This window comes from Artemia franciscana, chromosome 8 (genome assembly GCF_032884065.1).
Source record: "Artemia franciscana chromosome 8, ASM3288406v1, whole genome shotgun sequence".
NCBI classification, from domain to species: domain Eukaryota; kingdom Metazoa; phylum Arthropoda; class Branchiopoda; order Anostraca; family Artemiidae; genus Artemia; species Artemia franciscana.
Window position 1 is genome coordinate 323,122 of NC_088870.1, and position 20,230 is coordinate 343,351.

Sequence of the window (20,230 nt, forward strand, 5' to 3'; positions counted from 1 at the left end):
TCTCAAAATGAAATATGGTATTAAAGCTCAGGGTAATCAGAGGAGACACTGTAAAATTCTGAGAAGAAATTAAAAAAGAAAACAGTTATTTATATCATTCTTATAAGAGCTTCATTTTACTTTGAAACCATACCTCCTTAATGTGCATATATACAACCAAATTTAAGCAGGCCTATTTTGATTGAATTTTTCTATTTCTTCAATTTGTTGATGTTGCATCTACCTCAAAAAAGCCCTAAAATATTTTGTACATCATTACATGATGCTTCATATCAATTTACCCCCTAACCCTCAGTATTGTGCAAATATATAGCCAAACCCAAATGACATGTTTCTTATTCATTTTGTAGTATAAACTCTTGTTTCATCCAATACCCATAAACAACCAGCACATATAGCCTACCCATTTGTTTCAATGAGTATATGTGATGCTTTAAACAACCATTTATTTCAACCATCAACACTGAGAAATTCAACAAACACAAATTGCTTGGGAAATATATATTTTGTGCTACATGTTATCACTTTAAGATTCTGCAAAGATTTCAAATTAGGTATTTTATAAGTTTCATTTTTTTAGGTTTCTAATGTAACTTCAGGTTCATAATAACATATAGTAATTTCCAGTAAAAAAAAAGACCCAAAACCCTACCATTTCATATCACTCATGATGTTAAACCAGCTGTGCACAAAAAAAAAGAAGTATTAGAGCAAATGCAAAAGTAACCCCTCCCATGAGAATTATGAGAAATTTAAAGAAACCTAAAATTAAAGTTAGGTATCTCACAAGAAAACTTGCAATAGGTTATGAAGAGGGATTAGCATTTGATTCACCAAACTCAAGGTATTTTTGAAGCATGCTTCAGGTTGGACACCAGGGAGACACTCAGTTACAGTACTACTTGTGAATGACAATACAGTTAGTACCCCAAAAGATATAGCAGCTGAATTGGGTAGTCAATTTAAATCAGGGTTCATGCCTCCAGACGATGCCCCCTTACCAGAAGCACCAGAATATTCTATTGAGGAACCTATTCAAAAGATAAAAGTGGTTGCCTAAGCTATTTCAACTTGACCAATCTACTAGAACTATGGGGCTTAGTTGGAAGCTCTATCAGAAGAGAGCTGCCACTGGATTACACAATAACTTCTTCATTAACAGAATAGTGAGTTTGTAGAATTCACTTACCAAAGAAGCAGTCATGGTAAATATTCCACAGTTCATATAATTGACTTACCAATAAACTTTATGTTCTTTACAAATATAATAATTGCTTCTATTACAAATTCAAATTTAAGCATTTTTTGAACTCTTAAAAATGACCAAAATATGGGGTATAAAAAAGGCTTAAAACATTGGTCTCAAACTTTGAACATAGCACTTGATGCCTTTTTTCATGTTCTTTACAAATACTAATTGCTTCTATTACAAATTCAAGCACTTTTTGAGCTCTGAAAATTCCTCTTTCTTGATGCCAAATTTTCAATTAAATTATGTATTTTTGGTTGTTTTTGACAGAATAATACTATGTTTCCTCAGTGCCAAAATTATTTATAAGTTAGGATGTCAAAAAGTGCATAAATTTGAATTTGCAATAAAAGCAATTATTATATTTGTAAAGAACATAAGAGAAGACATTGAGTGGTATGTTTACTTTATTGGTAGGCTAAGTCTTGGTGTCTGTTCAAAGTTGGTGCTTGAGAAAAGGTCTTGTCACACACTCATTGGAGCTGATTTGAAAACGTACACTCGAGAAAAGGTCTTGTCACATATGTCACAATTAAATGTTTCTAACCTGTCTTCAATGCCTCTTCAAATGTGCTGCTTGAGAAAAGGTCTTATCACATACATCAGATTTAAATTGTTCCTCACCTGTGTGCAGTCTTTGATGTGTGTTTAAAGCTGCTGCTTGAGAATAGGTCTTGTCACATACATCCAATTTGTACGGTTTCTCAACAGTATGCTCTCTTTGATGTCAGTTCAAAAAATTCACTGGAAAAAAGTCCTGTCATGTAAATCACATTTAATGATTTCACCCTGTATGCAGTTTTCGGTGCCTCTTCAAATGTCCTGCTAGAGAAAAAGTATTTTCTCATAAATCACATTTAAACGGTTTCTCACCTGTATGCAATCTATGATGTGCCTTTAAAGATGCTGCTTGAGAATAGGTTTTGTCACAAACATTACACTTAAACAGTCCCTCACCAGTATGTAGTCTTTGGTGTGTGTTTAAAGCTGCTGCTTGAGAAAAGTTCTTGTCGCATATATGACATTTAAATGGTTTCTCACCCGTATGCACTCTTTGGTGCAGGTTCAAAACGTCCGCTAGAGAAAAGGATTTGTTACATACGTCACATTTAAATGGTTTCTCACCGGTATGTACTCTTTGATGTGTATCTAAGGCTACTGCTTGAGAAAATGTCTTGTCACATACATCGCACTTAAACGGTTTCTTACCTGTATGCACTCGTCGATGCGTGTTCAAACTTGCTGCGTAAGAAAAGGTTTTTTAACATATTTCACATTTATACGGTTTCTCACCTGTATGCACTCTTTGGTGCTGGTTCAAAACGTACGATCGAGAGAAGCTCTTGTCACATACATCACATTTAAACGGTTTTTCACCTGTATGCACTTCTTGGTGGCGGTTCAAAACATGCGGTAGAGAAAACATCTTGTGGCATATCTCACATTTAAATGCATTTTTCCCTGTATGCGTTCTTTGATTTCCTTCCAATTTTCTAATTTGCAGCCTACTGTTCAAACATGTTTCTTGATTTTCTAAGCCTGTTGCTTCACATTCCAATGCAGATGATTTCGTGGAGCAGCTCGTAGATGGATCCTTTGAAACAACTGGTGACGTATTCCCCTGTAAGTGCAGTCCAGACAAGTGTGGTGAAAAGTGACCTACAATTTTAAAAGTCTATAGAGTTAAATCTATCTTTCACTAGGTTATAACAACTAATTTTATTCTCGATCCCTCTTCTCTCGCTCTTGGTGATATTTATATTAGCTTTTCAAATTAGTTATTCAGATGTAAGTAAACCTCGGACAATGGTAAAAAATACATCGTGGAGTCAAAACATATGTCGAAGAGAGGCAATATAACAACAAATATGAGGAGTTTTTTTCAATTAAATTAGGAAGAAGTAAAAGAATAGACATCACTTACTGAGGTTAAAAAGTTGGTGGGAAACCGCAGACCTGCAAACTATATAACACTGGTAGACGATATTCTTGTACGTTTCAGAAATACTGGAAGTAACAATGCAAGAAGTAACATTCGAGTTCACTTATTTATCCTGCATGGCCATTTGTGTCGTGGAGTCATCGTCATCGTAATTTGTCATCATGGAGTCAAAACATACGTCGAAGAGAGGCAATATCACAACAAATATGAGGATTTTTTTTAATTAAATGAGGAAGAGGTAAAAGAATAGACATCACTTGTTGAGGTTAAAAAGTTTGTGGGAACCGCAGACCTGCAAACTATATAACACTGGTCGGCGATATTCTTGTACTTTCAGAAATCCTGGAAGTAACAATGCAAGAAGTAACATTCAAATTCCTTATTTAGCCTGCACGGCCATTTGTGTCGTGGAGTCATCGTCATCGTAATTTGTCATCATGGAGTCAAAACATATGTCGAAGAGAGGCAATATCACAACAAATATGAGGAGTTTTTTTTAATTAAATGAGGAAGAGGTAAAAGAATAGACATCACTTGTTGAGGTTAAAAAGTTTGTGGGAAACCGCAGACCTGCAAACTATACAACATTGGTCGGCGATATTCTTGTACGTTTCAGAAATCCTGGAAGTAACAATGTAAGAAGTAACATTCAAGTTCACTATTTAGCCTGCACGGCCATTTGTGTCGTGGAGTCATCGTCATTAACATTTGTCATCATGGAGTCAAAACATGTGTCGAAGAGAGGCAATATCACAACAAACATGAGGAGTTTTTTTTAATTAAATGAGGAAGAGGTAAAAGAATAGCCATCACTTGTTGAGGTTAAAAAGTTTTCGAGAAACCGCAGACCTGCAAACTATCTAACACTGGTAGGCGATATTCTTGTAAGTTTCAGAAATCCTGGAAGCAACAATGCAAGAAGTAACATTCAAGTTCATTATTTAGCCTGTATGGCCATTTGAACCATTTCCCAGAACGTTCAATTGCCTCCAGGGAAGACAAGAGGATTGCCACCAAGAAAGTTGAGACCAAACGGAAGCTCTTTCGATTCGAAAACAGAAGTTTTAGTATTTCATCACAGAAGTGTGCTGAAAACCAACCTAAATTTTTTAAGAGTCTACAGTTAAATCTGTCTTTCAATAGGCTTTAATGAATAATTTTATTTTCAATACCTCTTCTCTCACTTTTGGTTATGCTTATATTAGCTTTTAAAATTAGTTATTCTGAAGGAAAGTAAAACCTCAAATGATCAAGTAGTACACCATGGTGTAAAACCATAAGTCGAGCAGAGGCAGTATTTCAACAAATAGTGCGAGGTTTCTTAACTAAATTAAGAAGAGGTAAAGAATGAACATCATTGGTTGAAGTTAAAAAGTTTTTGGGAAACGGTAAACCTGAGTACTATATCACCCAGGTAGGCAAGATTTTTGTGCGCTTCTGAAATCCTGGTTGTAACATGAGCATTCAAGTTTACTATTTGGCCTAATTGGCCATTTAAATTATTTCTCAGAACCCTTTTTTGGGAATAAATATTGATGGAAAGGCAACCAGCACCACCACGTCCTTTTCCCCCAAACAAACTAAGTAAAAAATCTGAGATAGCAAATCTTCCCATAACCCCTCCGGGGAAACGCTCTAAGCTATGCAAGTCGCCTTCTGTTAATATCTATGGTTATAATAAAAACAAGCGGTGTATTAAATTTAAGATGGGGCTCATTGGATTGGAAATCAAAAGTTCTAGCCCCCTTTTAAGAGTAAAAAGGCAACCAATTGGAGGGCAACCATCCCACTCCACACCTTTTCCCCCAATGAATCTGACATAAACTTTGAAAGAGACATTTTGTTCAAAATAGCTCAAATATCAAATAACAAAAGCTCTGGGGTCCACCCCCTCTCCCTAAAGCACCCGGGCAAGGGATGTTAGTTATGCAATTTGCCCACTGTACATATATAAGGTTTTTTTTTTTTTTTATTAAACAAGAGCTAAGAGCTCATATTGTATGAGCTCTAACAAAATTCTAAGAATGAATCGATTGATTTAAAAGGAAAATCAGAGGTTTAATGCCGGTCGGGATCTAAAACAAGAGCTCTGATTCAAGATGTCCTTCTAAATATCAAAATTCATTAAGATCCGATCACCCACTCGTAAGTTATAAATACCTCATTTTTTCTAATTTTCCCTCTCCCTTTAGCCCCCCAGAGGGTCGAATCTGGGAAAACGACTTTATCAAGTCAATTTGTGCAGCTCCCTGACACGTCTACCAATTTTCATCGTCCTAGCACGTCCAGAATCACCAAACTAGCCAAATCACTGAACCCCTCCCCCCCCCCAACTCCCCCAAAGAGAGCGGATTCAATACGGTTACGTCAACCACGTATCAAGGACATTTGCTTATTCTATCCATCAAGCTTCATCCCGATTCCTCCACTCCAAGCGTTTCCCAACATCTCCCCCTCCAACTCCCCCCAATGTCAATAGATCTGGCCGGGATTTGAAAAGCCACTCCTGAGACATTGCACACTCCATTTTGGCAAATTTGATGCATATAATATCTTAAGATTTTCTTCAACGTGCTTCTCAATATTTCCTGAAAGTTTAAATTTAATCCACCTAGCTGTTCCAATATTGTTGTCTTAATACTCTTAGCCACTCCTGAGACATTGCACACTCCATTTGGCAAATTTGATGCATATAATATCTTAAGATTTTCTTCAACGTGCTTCTCAATATTTCCTGAAAGTTTAAATTTAATCCACCTAGCTGTTCCAATATTGTTTTGTCTTAATACTCTTAGCAACTCCTGAGACATTGCACACTCCATTTTTGCAAATTTGATGCATATAATATTTTAAGATTTTCTTCAACGTGCTTCTCAATATTTCCTGAAAGTTTAAATTTAATCCACCTAGCTGTTCCAATATTGTTTTGTCTTAATACTCTTAGCCACTCCTGAGACATTGCACACTCCATTTGGCAAATTTGATGCATATAATATCTTAAGATTTTCTTCAACGTGCTTTTCAATATTTCCTGAAAGTTTAAATTTAATCCCCCTAGCTGTTCCAATATTGTTGTTTTAATACTCTTAGCCACTCCTGAGACATTGCACACTCCATTTTGGCAAATTTGATGCATATAATATCTTAAGATTTTCTTCAACGTGCTTCTCAATATTTCCTGAAAGTTTAAATTTAATCCACCTAGCTGTCCCAATATTGTTTTGTCTTAATACTCTTAGCCACTCCTGAGACATTGCACACTCCATTTTTGCAAATTTGATGCATATAATATTTTAAGATTTTCTTCAACGTGCTTCTCAATATTTCTTGAAAGTTTAAATTTAATCCACCTAGCTGTTCCAATATTGTTTTGTCTTAATACTCTTAGCCACTCCTGAGACATTGCACACTCCATTTGGCAAATTTGATGCATATAATATCTTAAGATTTTCTTCAACGTGCTTTTCAATATTTCCTGAAAGTTTAAATTTAATCCCCCTAGCTGTTCCAATATTGTTGTTTTAATACTCTTAGCCACTCCTGAGACATTGCACACTCCATTTTGGCAAATTTGATGCATATAATATCTTAAGATTTTCTTCAACGTGCTTCTCAATATTTCCTGAAAGTTTAAATTTAATCCACCTAGCTGTTCCAATATTGTTTTGTCTTAATACTCTTAGCCACTCCTGAGACATTGCACACTCCATTTTTGCAAATTTGATGCATATAATATTTTAAGATTTTCTTCAACGTGCTTCTCAATATTTCTTGAAAGTTTAAATTTAATCCACCTAGCTGTTCCAATATTGTTTTGTCTTAATACTCTTAGCCACTCCTGAGACATTGCACACTCCATTTGGCAAATTTGATGCATATAATATCTTAAGATTTTCTTCAACGTGCTTTTCAATATTTCCTGAAAGTTTAAATTTAATCCCCCTAGCTGTTCCAATATTGTTGTTTTAATACTCTTAGCCACTCCTGAGACATTGCACACTCCATTTTGGCAAATTTGATGCATATAATATCTTAAGATTTTCTTCAACGTGCTTCTCAATATTTCCTGAAAGTTTAAATTTAATCCACCTAGCTGTTCCAATATTGTTTTGTCTTAATACTCTTAGCCACTCCTGAGACATTGCACACTCCATTTTTGCAAATTTGATGCATATAATATTTTAAGATTTTCTTCAACGTGCTTCTCAATATTTCTTGAAAGTTTAAATTTAATCCACCTAGCTGTTCCAATATTGTTTTGTCTTAATACTCTTAGCCACTCCTGAGACATTGCACACTCCATTTTGGCAAATTTGATGCATATAATATTAAGATTAGAAATTAATCTTAAAGAAGAAATTAAGATTTTCTTCAACGTGCTTCTCAATATTTCCTGAAAGTTTAATTTTAATCCACTTAGCTGTTCCAATATTGTTTTGTCTTAATACTCTTAGCCACTCCTGAGACATTGCACACTCCATTTTGGCAAATTTGATGCATATAATATCTTAAGATTTTCTTCAACGTGTTAATACTCTTAGCCACTCCTGCGACATTGTACACTCCATTTTGGCAAATTTTATGCATATAATATCTTAAGATTTTCTTCAACGTGCTTCTCAATATTTCCTGAAAGTTTAAATTTAATCCACCTAGCTGTTCCAATATTGTTTTGTCTTAATGCTCTTAGCCACTCCTGAGACATTGCACACTCCATTTTGGCAAATTTGATGCATATAATATCTTAAGATTTCCATTTTGGCAAATTTGATGCATATAATATCTTAAGATTTTTTTCAACGTGCTTTTCAATATTTCCTGAAAGTTTAAATTTAATCCACCTAGCTGTTCCAATATTGTTTTGTCTTAATACTCTTAGCCACTCCTGAGACATTGCACACTCCATTTTGGCAAATTTGATGCATATAATATTAAGATTAGAAATTAATCTTAAAGAAGAAATTAAGATTTTCTTCAACGTGCTTCTCAATATTTCCTGAAAGTTTAATTTTAATCCACTTAGCTGTTCCAATATTGTTTTGTCTTAATACTCTTAGCCACTCCTGAGACATTGCACACTCCATTTTGGCAAATTTGATGCATATAATATCTTAAGATTTTCTTCAACGTGCTTCTCAATATTTCCTGAAAGCTTAAATTTAATCCACCTAGCTGTTCCAATATAGTTTTGTCTTAATACTCTTAGCCACTCCTGAGACATTGCACACTCCATTTTGGCAAATTTGATGCATATAATATCTTAAGATTTTCTTCAACGTGCTTCTTAATATTTCCTGAAAGTTTAAATTTAATCCACCTGGCTGCTCCAATATTGTTTTGTCTTAATACTCTTAGCCACTCCTGAGACATTGCACACTCCATTTTGGCAAATTTGATGCATATAATATTTTAAGATTTTCTTCAACGTGCTTCTCAATATTTCCTGAAAGTTTAAATTTAATCCACCTAGTTGTTCCAATATTGTTTTGTCTTAATACTCTTAGCCACTCCCGAGACATTGCACGCTCCATTTTGGCAAATTTGATGCATATAATATCTTAAGATTTTCTTCAACGTGCTTCTTAATATTTGGTTGAGGATGACGTGACCCAGCCTCTGAGGATGACGTGACCCCTAATAGCCCCTAGGGGTTTACACATTATTAAGTATTCTATTGTTTACAAAAAGTATTGGTTACGGGGGAGGAGGGGGGAAATTTCCATAGGGAGAATTTTCAGTCGGGAGGAAATATTCTGGGAAGAATTTTCCAGGATCAAATTATAGAATTATTTTCATTCTACAAAAATAGAATATGTCACCACAATCACGATCTCTGTCTCTCTGTGGTCACCCAGTGTATTTTATTTGTTATACGTAATATGTTAATAAATTAAATTGAATCGAATTGAATTTACCTTTCTTCCTATTTGGACGCCCAATTTTACTAGTAGAGAGTGTTTTAAGAGAATTGCCGGGGTGAAGGATATTTTCAGCGGGCCGGAATTTTCCTGGTTAATTTTTCTGCGAGGGGAATTTTTCAGGGAGTAATTTTATGCAGGGGGGTCCGTCAGTAGATATTACCAGGCAGATTTTTGGGTCGGGGGATTTTCTGAGGGAATTTTACAGGGACGGAATACGAAGAGAAATTTTCCGAGGAAAATGACTAGCTCCCTCTCTTTCCGTCTCTTATGATCACGTCTTAATAGCGCCAGAAGTACCAGATGGTAACCACTCAGAATGGAAAAGCTGAGAAGCACAACAAGGGTACCAATACAATATGCATGGTCAAGTATCATTTGTCGAGGGAACACAATCATCCCTCTTGAAGACTCCCCCTTTCAGCTCCTTAGTAAGTGAAAACTGAAAAATGCGTTTTAAAAAAACAAATGCCTCATGAAAAAACAAATTTTTCATTCATTTTCATGAAAACACTTTTGTTTTTATGTGGAAATTCTCTAGGACATACGTGATAAAATATATTTAGACTCTTTAGCTATTTGGCAACATTGCACCAGATCTTTTGGGAAAGCTTTAAAAGGTAGGACGTAAAATCCTATATTTATTGTGGTACTTAATGATAAATCTTATTGACTTCTCTAGTTTCATCGTCTAAATCAAAATGGAAAAATTATTGTAAGGTTTATCGTGTATCTTAAAAAAAATGAGCAAAAATTATTTGATACATCAAAGTTTTCTTACGAAAGCTTATCCCACGCCCCTTCCCACGCCCCTTTTTCCAAACTAATCTAATAAAAAAATTATGAAATAGCCTTTTTGTTCAGCATAGTCAAAAGATCTAATAGCTGTGTCTTAGAGGACGACTTCATCCCACAGCCCCCAGGGGAAGGGCAGCAAGCTATGAAATTCGCCCATTGTTTTCATCCCACAGCCCAGATCCCACAGCCTGAAAGACATTCTACTGATTAACTAAATGAAGAGATGAGCACTGGAGGGCTTAACAGCATGGTGTCGTCATAGTTAAACAGGGCATAACATTCGTTCGAATGTATGATATTGCATCGACTTCATGTCGTGTTTAAGTTTTCTGCGTTTCGAAAAAAAAGCGACCAGTTAAAGTTATTTTAAAGAGACAAAAAGCTATACAAAAATGATTAAATCAACTAAAATGAATAAACTGCTGGTGACATTGGTGACCTCGTATACTAAAATTGTTTTGATACATCAAAGTTTTTTTACGAAAGTAAAGAGTAAAATTAAAACTTAACGAACAATGACTCTTGCTTCACATATTCCGCAAGATATATTACATTCCAAAAGATATATCTTCATAGCTGGCTTATAGAACTGACTTGTCATATTTATTAATATCTGCTTAATTCCAAAGAGTAGCCCTTTACTTGATACAGAGCTTAGATGAAGGTTTCTAAAGAAATTTAGTTATATACCAGAATTTATCAAGATCATAACTGGCTAAGGTCTATTAAGAGCCTTCATAATTTGAATTTCTAATTTCTGTAGAACACTTCTTGAATTTTCAACTCCTCAGAGAAAATATTTTTTCTTTTTTTTCGGTTTTTATTGTAAGTTAGGAGCTAGTTATTAGAATACTGGTAAATATCCCGAGTCAGTTTTTAAGATATTTTTTTTTTTTTATGAGTTTTACGTTACTTGAAATAATCTCATGTAAAACAATAATTTTGTTTGCATCTAGTTTCAATTTCCGCAAATGAAAATAGATATTTAGTTTTATTACCATAGGTAGAAACTCTAGCCCTCAATAAGCGTGAATGAAATGTCAATTCGAAACCCTCTGTGCCAGCAATTTCTGTAGGACCTCTTTTTTTCTTATCCCTCATTAGCAAAAAGTTTCAATTAGAAATGTTCAAAAGATTCATTTTTATGGAGTTTCAATGAATTACGATCCACTCCAGTTGAATCCCACTAAGAAGTTTTTGATTTTTATCCCCTATCTGACTGTAGGGTTAAGATGATTAGTTTTGAAAAAAAGTACTTTTCCTAATTTTGATTTTTGTTAATTAATCATAACTCTTGTAGAAAATTGACGCCAAGGCTATTGAAGTTATACCTAAAATTGACCCTTCATTTAATTAATTTCATTACTTAAGAAAATAAGACAGTTTTTGATCATGATCTCAAGTGTGATCTAATTAACTGCGTGTCATGTTTAAGTGCTTCTCTGTTTAAGTGGCACATTCTCCGCATTAAGAGACTAGACAACCAACTTTTAAGACACCAATTTTTAAAGCATCCATACCACATTTAATTTCCACTCTAAGGGCCTGGGCAGATATTTTCCGGTCTTTTAAAAGTCTCTGTTTGCAAACGATATTGGCAGGAAAAAGCATTTTCTAGGCAACAGTTGGAATTTATGGACCCTAAAAGAATTCTTAAATAATTAATTATTAATCATTACAAAGAGTTAAGTTTTTTGAACAGTGATTTAACTTTTGAAAACGTCGAAGAAGATATAAAAATTGAATAAAATCACTATAATAATCAAGATAATTGGTGTTAGCTAGCAAAAATCAACTGAACATATAGGGTTAGGGGGTTTGAACCTCCTCCCCCCCCCCCGAACTGTTTTTCAAACTCGTAAAAATATAACAAAAATGAGTATAGTTACTTTTTATGAGTTTTGAAAGTTTTGTCTAGCCCCCCCCCTTCAACAAAATCCTGGATAAGACCCTGCATGTTGAAGTATTAGTTGCTTGTAATCTCAGTAGTTTAAGGTTAAAAATTTTATTTGACGGATTTCATTTTTTTTTATATTTCTATTTTATAATTTTAGAAAAAATGTGCTCGATTTTTAGTAAAGTAAAAATGGCGTAATACTTTTTAAGGGGTTTTCAGGTGAGAAGGATCGCGATAGTCAAGATCATGTTTATAGTAAATTCTGTCCGTTTCAAGTCTAACTTTGGTTTTCATTTTAATTTCAAAGGTTAAAGCAAACTAAATCAAAGATGATTGATGCCCCCCATAAATTCCATCAAGAAAACTCCCTACGAAAATCCCCCTTCCACAGAAAGTGCCCTTCCAGATATTTCCTCTATAGTAGTATCCTCCTCTGCTTTCCACGCGACACGTAAGGGGTAAACTATTTGAGCTACTAGTTCCTCAAGAATTTATTACGCACACCTGGGTCTGACACAAAAGCGCACCTGTATAGTACAATTACGTCATAGGGAATGTTCTTGGATGTCTGTTGCATCATAGGGAAATGTTTTCTAAACAAACCACATTTAAAGAGCCTAAAGGTGTAGGAGAAAGCCTTCAAGTCCCCTATCATATCATGTTTTTATTTGGTTGTTACGGCATTGAGCTCGGGGTGTTACTTAATAGGGAATAGTAAAGTAAACTAGTCAAGATGAAAACGTTACATAATAGTTTCTTTTTTAAGAACCTACGCGATTTCCTCTAAAAAACTTTCTGTGTCCTCCCTCCCGTAACGACATGTTCCTGACATAACCGCAATATTTTCATACTTTTGCGCCATTTCGTGTCAGCAAATATCCTATTTGGAGAACCGTTAGTGAGAGGATTGATTTTACTTATGAACAAAGGCTTCCTAGTGTCCGAAAATGTCCAAGTAAACAGAATCGTTATCCACTTTTGATTTGGCCTTGAAGTGAAAAGTCAGGATCTCATACTCTACAATACAGATTGAGTCCATTCTTATTGTTTCTCTCCATATGGTCAACGAGAATTTTTCTCATCCATATTATGAACCTCCACATGGCCTTCATCCCTTGATGGCCTTGATATCCAAGTAATTTACCACCGCTAGCTGATTTATTTGCAAAATCTATTAATAAAGCTGACAGCACTTTTGTGGATACAGAACATCTATTAATAAACAAATTTAATAATATTTTTATTATTTCACTTTATTCTTTGGACACTGAAATCGTTATTATTACAGCAGCTTTTCTACCATGAAAGTTTTCTATTATTCAAGAGAGGGAAGACCGGGTAATTGCTGAGAAATCCTTTGCAGATATAGCCACGACTTCAGAATGCAAGATGCAATAGTGCATGGAATCTGCAGCTTTTTGTCGACAAATCTTGCGCTCTCTTGTGGTTTTGAACAATAAACATTTCTTTGCTTTCAATAATGGTCTTGATATGGTGGCTGTAAAATGTTGGAGTAGGACAAGAGTATCTTAAAATTCTACACATTTTTTAGTTTGAATGATTCAGGATTAGTGTTCAAGGATTTGTGTTTTGAGAATACGGATCCCTACTAAAGATATTGATTATTATATTGACATTCATAGTCCAAATCCTGAAGAACACTGTCGTCTAGGTTGATTTACCAGTATGTTTGAAATTGACTTAATGAGATTAGCGTACTGCTGTTTGTCAACGGCTTGCAAAAGAAGGACTCTAAACTTATGGCGCCTGCTCGTACAGTATCTCGATTGCTCGGAAAGTCCAATGCACCCGTTTAATGAGTTTTTAAAACATTGAATCGGTTGTACTGTTTTCGAATAGCTGCGAATCTCGATCCAGGGATTGCATGGATAATTCGCAGAGAGCTTTGTAGGATTCTACGAAGAATAGATTGTATGGTGAGATTCAATTCGCTTTACAAAAATAATTAAAAAGTGCGAATAATTGAAATTTGTATAGGGACGCTGTTCATGATCCTGCAGCACTGGCACTTTTTTTACAAAGGAAAATATAAGCCTTGAAGGGATTTCACTAATTATAAATAAGGAATCGGTGTCGCATGAACCTGTGGAAATGTGTTTGGTTAACTGTCGTATGAAGGATAACTTGAAACTTCATGGACAATCTCATTTTATTGAGTTGGGCTCTGTTCCGAGTCAAAGGTAAACGGCCTGTCTATTTGCTCTCCTATCATTTTCAATATATGAAAGCTTTCGCGCTCCCATCGATCAGTGACACCAACAGTCATGGGAACCAGTGAAATGAAATTTCCTTACTAGAACTGTCTTCCCCTCCGTTAGCTCTATTTTGTAAAACCGTAAATCTCCTGGAAGAGCTTTTGTTTCATGCACTGACCCATATGAGACAAGGATTGCAAAGTTTTATTTAATGCGAACAATAAAAATGGCATGCTTCATAGCGACCAGCGCTGACTCGTATCCCACACTGAAATATTGACGGATCTCAATATAGCAATCGCAAATTCTGTGTGGTCTGTCTGTCTGTCTGTCTGTCAGTCCCGGTTTACTTTAGGCACTTCCAGGTAAGCTAGGACGATGAAATTTGGCGGGCGTATCAGGGACCAGACCACATTAAATTAGAAATAGTCTTTTTTCCGATTTGACCATCTGGGGAGGAGTGGGGGCCGGTTAATTCGGAAGCAATAGAAAAAATGAAGTGTTTTTAACTTACGAACGGTTGATCGGATCTTAATGAAATTTAATGTTTGTAAGGATATCGTGTCTCAAAGCTCTTATTTTTAATCCCGACAGGATCTGGTGACATTGGGGGAGGAGTTGGGAGGGGGAAACCTAAAATCTTGGAAAACACTTAGAGTGGAGGGATAGGGATGAAACTTGGTGGAAAAATAAGCAAAAGTCCTAGATACATGATTGACATAACCGGAACAGATCTACTCTCTTTGGGGTAGTTGGGGGGAGGGCTAATTCTGAAAAATTAGAAAAATGACGTATTTTTAGCTTACGAACAGGTGATCGGATCTCAATGAAATTTGATATTTAGAAGGATATCGTGTCTCAAAGCTCTTATTTTAAATCCCGACCGGATCTGATGACATTGGGCGGAGTTTGGGGGGGAGCCTAAAATCACGAAAGACGCTTAGAGGGGAGGGATCGGGATGAAACTTGGTGGGAAAAATAAGCAGAAGTCTTAGATGCGTGGTTGACATAATTGGAACGGTTCCGCTCTATTTGGGGGAATTTGGGGGGGGGGTTAATTCTGAAAATTTAGAAAAAATGACATATCCATCAAAAGTTCACAAAAAGAGCTGTATATAGGGCTTTTAACTGTGAATCTTTTTAAAAGACATTTTTGAGACTAATATATTCTTAGACATTTTAAGACTTTCTGTGTAATTTTTCTAAGGCTTCTATAATACATGGCAAGCCTCGTATTTACTGAAAGGCACATGATATATTCCTGTCCTTACCCTCCCATTACCTTCCTTGGCCTTTTTGGCACCAGTGACCCCTTGGATCCCATGCCCTCCCGATTCCCCTCTGGCTCTCCATAACCCTGTATCCCCTTTGATCCTAGAGCCCTCTCAAGTTCGTTATCTCTTTGAATTTTATTCAGTTGGACTTCCTAGACTCAGCTATTGATGAATTATAGCGTAATTAAGACAATAAATCAGTTAGAACGATATTAAGTCTATTCAAGACCCATTTACCTGTTATTATAAGTATAAAGAATGTGAAATCTTACTTGATTTCGAATGTAGACAATTAGATCTCCTGAAATTCATGGAACAAATATTTGAAAAGATGTTATTTGTAACCCTGTCATTTCTGAATCTAGTTACTATAGGTAATAAACATAGAATTTATTCAAGACTGGACAAGAACATGAATTTTTGAAGGTGACGAGGCAAAAGTGTACTTGTGTGTATTTATCGCTATTGTATATCGATATTACTCTTTAATTTCTTTCGTTTGCCAACTTTTTCATTTTTCTAGAACATACTTACCCTATTTTATTTTAAATTTAGAAAAACAACATTTTTCAACTGAAAGTAAGGAGCAACATTAAAACTTAAAACAAACAGAAATTAATGCTTGTAAAATTCCTCCTTGGGAAGTTAGAATTGCGTGATATCCCCCCCTATCCCCCTCTCTGAAAACCTCTCTGATAAGTTCTTGCGGTAAGTTTTGTCTGAAAACTTCTTACTTTCAAGGAGGCACACTCGTGCCTCTATAAAGAGGCGACACACGACAATGTTAAGCGATCTTCGGTTCCAGTGGTCGCAGACGGATGGGGAGGGATGCATTTCGTAGCCCAAGCTCCAACTAAGAAACCTGCAAAATTTCATCCCCCTCCAACTTTTTCTTCATGGGGAAAATCTGGCCGAAAGTTTCGACCTGTCAACCCAAGCCCCCCTTTAACGTTGGCCGATCGGGCTGAAATTCACAAGTTAAGGTCCCCTAGGGCCCAGGAGCTTATCCGCAAAATTTCAGCTTGATCCGATAACTCCTTCCCTGTTTTCCAGAAACCACGCATAGCCACTTAAAATTCATTTACTTTTTTTTCCTAGACGCCTACAGGTCACATCCGACATCGGATCTGGGTGTACGAAGACTCATTCGATGCGGAATTCTCCGAGTAAGTGCCCATGAAAGTTTCGTAGGAAAATCTTAACCCCCCGAAAGTTTCGACCCTCCGACCCCCCCCCCCTTTTAACGTTGTCCGATCGGGCTGAAATTCACAAGTTAAGGTCCCCTACGGCCCAGGAGCTTATCCGCGAAATTTCAGCTTGATCCGATAACTCCTTCCCTGTTTTCCAGAAACCACCCATTAGCTATTTAATTAACGGATTTCTCTCCATAAGAGCCCATGTTAATTTGAAATTTTTAAAAGCTACTGAGAAGTTATATTTACACACATGCAAGTTATTAGCTCCGTTGGTAGAGCGTGAGACTTTTAATCCTCGGGTCAAGGGCTCAAGTCCCTTACGGGCGGTTTTTTTTCACAACATCAAAAAAATTTTGATAACACCTGGACAGCTTATCATTTGAGAGATAACAGAATATTAGCTTCTTATGAGCAAAAGAAACATTTCGGTCATTCTATCTATTTTTTTTTCTATTTTATACAATGATTTAAAAGCGGGGGGGGGGTTCCTCTCCTAATTCCTGTACGAGGAGTACAGGAATTATTAAATTACATCCACCATGGATTGTAGAAAAACGTACAGAATTAATATGAAAAAAATTAAACCTGTACAAAAGAGTCTTTAAAAGCGGGGGGTTTGCCTCTCCTAATAGTCTTCTTATAGTCCTAATAGTCTAATAGTCCCATGTTAATTTTTGAAATTCTTAAAAGTTACGAATATCAACATTCAAGTACATCAAAATAATCAGCTAGGCACGGCGAGAACGACTGCAAGCATCATAAAAATCCAGCTCCATTCCAGAAAAAATTTTGATAACACCTGGACAGCTTATCATTTGAGAGATAACAGAATATTAGCTTCTTATGAGCAAAAGAAACATTTCGGTCATTCTATCTATTTTTTTTCTATTTTATACAATGATTTAAAAGCGGGGGGGGCGGCAGCCACCCAAGTTCCTCTCCTAATTCCTGTACGAGGAGTACAGGAATTATTAAATTACATCCACCATGGATTGTAGAAAAACGTACAGAAATAATATGAAAAAAACTTCGTTTTCTTAAAGAGTTAAAGAGGCTGCGTCCCAAAGTCGAACCTTAAAACGTACAGGAATTAGAAAAAGCAGTTGGGGGGCTGTCACCCCCCAAACCCCCAGCTTTTAAAGACTCTTTTGTACAGGTTTTTTGTTTTTTTGCTAACCCCCCGCTCTTGGCTTCGGAAAGGCCCTCTTTTAATTAAAAAATAATTGAAATGAATGAATAATGGAATAACTTCGAAAAATGTTAAACACAAGAGGACAGGAGAACCATTGCGCCGAAACTAGTAATTAGTAACAATGAAGTCCCCCCACAAAAAAAAGTCCCCCCACAAAAAATTTTGAGGTAAAACCGGGTGTAGAAGGGAAGCTAGTAGCCTCTAGTCTTTTTGGTCACATAAATACGGCCCTAAAACATTTATTATCCGTTTGAATGAAACCTCTTCCGATTTTCTAGAATCGATCAATGCTTCGATACGACGGTTTCTTCCGATCAATATTCAATACGATCACCCTTGGGCGGGGGGGGGACAAATAAACACCGTGATCTTAACTCCTGGCAAAAAAATCAGCTTTTTACAGGTAGTAGCTAGAAACGCTTTTGGGAGTAAATCCCTCTTTTTCAAAAATCAGGGAAATTTTCTTAGGCCCATAGCTTCTGATGGGTAACACTAGACTAAATAAATCTTGTATATTTGGAATCAGTATAAAAATTCTGTTGTTTTATGAAATCAAATCATGTTTATTGATAACAAAACTATGGTTTAGTTATGATATCAGAAATATTTATATTGATGTAAAAAATCCTGTTTTTGGAGTTTTTGTTACTGTTGGGCCGAGTGGCTCCATTCTTATAGTTTGTTATTACAAACTGTTTGACTTCTAAGGGGACTGTCATAATATGTACCAGCAAATTCCATTTTTAGCCAAAAAAGGCCAAATCTTCCAAACCCTCATTTTAATGCAAATTGAAATTTTTCTTTTGTGACGGTTTTGCTCAAAATTTCCTCCAAATTTACTTTATTTTATATTTAGCTCCATAAAAAGGGAAAAAAACCTTGAAATTCTCTCTCCAAAAAAGGAGCCAAGTCTCCAAAACGCTCATTCTAATATAATAGGAAATTCTTATTTTTTTTCTTTTTAAATCATTTTTTAATTAGCCTACCTCCATATACAAGCTTAATTCTATATTTAGCACCATAAGCAGGACAAAACCTTGGAATTCTAACTTTCTAGCCAAAATAGGGGGAAATCCCCCCCCGGCCCTCATTTTAACGTAATATAAAATTCTTATTATCCTCTTTTTTATAGCATTGTAAGGGATTTAGTTTTATAAAGGCGACCGTAATCTCTTGTCGTCAAAACATATTTCAGAGGAGGTCACTGGATCTAAATCAACATTTTGGAGAAGTACAAATCTATGTCTGTGTGCTTTTTGGGAGCCATGGCCCTTTCCAGAATCCACTGGGGGTCGAGAATTTTTACGTTTAGTGAAGAAAACTTGTCACTGTTATGTTTAATTCAGAAGAGGAGATACATCATACAGCTACAAAATAAGATATGAATTTTGAGACAAAAAAAAAGACAATAGGAAGTAGGAAGAAACATAGCAATAAGTTATTACCGTATATAGGACGATTCCTACGATTATGTCTATATTCTACCTTAACTTACGGGAAGCTTAACATTTTGATGACTTTTCCTGTAGGACGATTCCTACGATTATGTCTATATTCTACCTTAACTTACGGGAAGCTTAACATTTTGATGACTTTTCCTGTATTTTGTTTTATTTTGAATGAGGAATATCTTTCCCATCTGTTTTTTTTTTTTTTACCCACGCTACTGATGAAGGACATCTTTGAAAACAAAGTTGAAATATTGATCATTCTCCTAAATCGTTATCCTTCGTTGATAGTAAAGATACTCGTATATTATCATCCTATTCAAGGATGTCTAATCAGCTCGGTCTTAGAAATGATCTTATCTCAGTGCTGTTAGTTTTGTTTTTGCTTTTGCTTGAATTTCTATGCTTCTGACCAACAAACGTATATAATCTTTTTTGTTCTTCCGGTGAGTTACCGTAGGATGGTGGTAATAGGTTTCTCCTTCACTAATGGGAGATGCAAGTTCAGGACTGTCCTCGGTAACGAACCCTCGTACAATGTTCTGTTTCTGTTTCATGTTCTTTCAATTTTTGTCCTGTGGTGGTGCAGTGGATTTGACCATAGCTTGGTAACACGGTACCCAGAGATCGAACCCGGCTGTAGCAACATACTACTGGGCGGACGTAAGGACCTTAGTAGTCAAGAAGCGTCGCTAATTCGATTTGTTACTCTGCAGGTGATTTTGAAGAATGTTCTGAACCTCCTGTTACATACATTGAAGATGATGATTCCGAGCTAGAATTTGAATCGGAGGATGAAGACCGAGAAAAAATACAAAATGTTTTTGAAATCGAAGAAAAGACAATTCAACAAATGTCGAAATGGAATAATCTTTATGTGCCGATGCCAATTATCAAGTCTTTAGCTGAGCAAAAGTTTTTTACGCCAACACCGATTCAGGTGTTGCTTTTTCCTTTTGGCTCATTTTTAACATTGTTGTACATTGTAGGCTATTAATAATGAGGTATTTATGCAAAATAAAATGGCCTTCTCAGGTATACCCGAAGGTAACCAGTCAATCCAAAGTGTAGTAGAAAGCAAGATGAACTTAGGTTTGTGG

General features: G+C 35.8%; 1 protein-coding gene across 1 annotated transcript; it reads right to left on the reverse strand.

Moving 5' to 3' along the window:
* Window positions 1-957: 957 nt before the first annotated feature.
* Window positions 958-19,687, reverse strand: LOC136030583 (zinc finger protein 664-like). Its single transcript, XM_065709654.1, has 6 exons — window positions 19,552-19,687; window positions 15,532-15,595; window positions 12,826-13,016; window positions 2,543-2,908; window positions 2,123-2,491; window positions 958-1,031 (listed from the first exon to the last, which is right to left on the reverse strand). Exons 1-6 carry the CDS (start codon window positions 19,685-19,687, stop codon window positions 958-960), a joined length of 1,200 nt encoding a protein of 399 aa, XP_065565726.1.
* Between the last annotated feature and the right edge of the window lie 543 nt (window positions 19,688-20,230).

Bases quoted from the DNA above. Each gene is read 5' to 3' on its own strand.
- LOC136030583 (XM_065709654.1), bottom strand. From the start codon at position 19,687: ATGAAACAGAAACAGAACATTGTACGAGGGTTCGTTACCGAGGACAGT. The intron at 2,909-12,825 runs GTAGAGTATGAG...TTAAAATTGTAG, and splicing joins GAATGGACTCAATCTGTATT to GTCACTTTTCACCACACTTG. The intron at 1,032-2,122 runs GTGAGAAACCGT...TCTTTTGAATAG, and splicing joins ACATCATAGATTGCATACAG to GTTCCTCAATAGAATATTCT.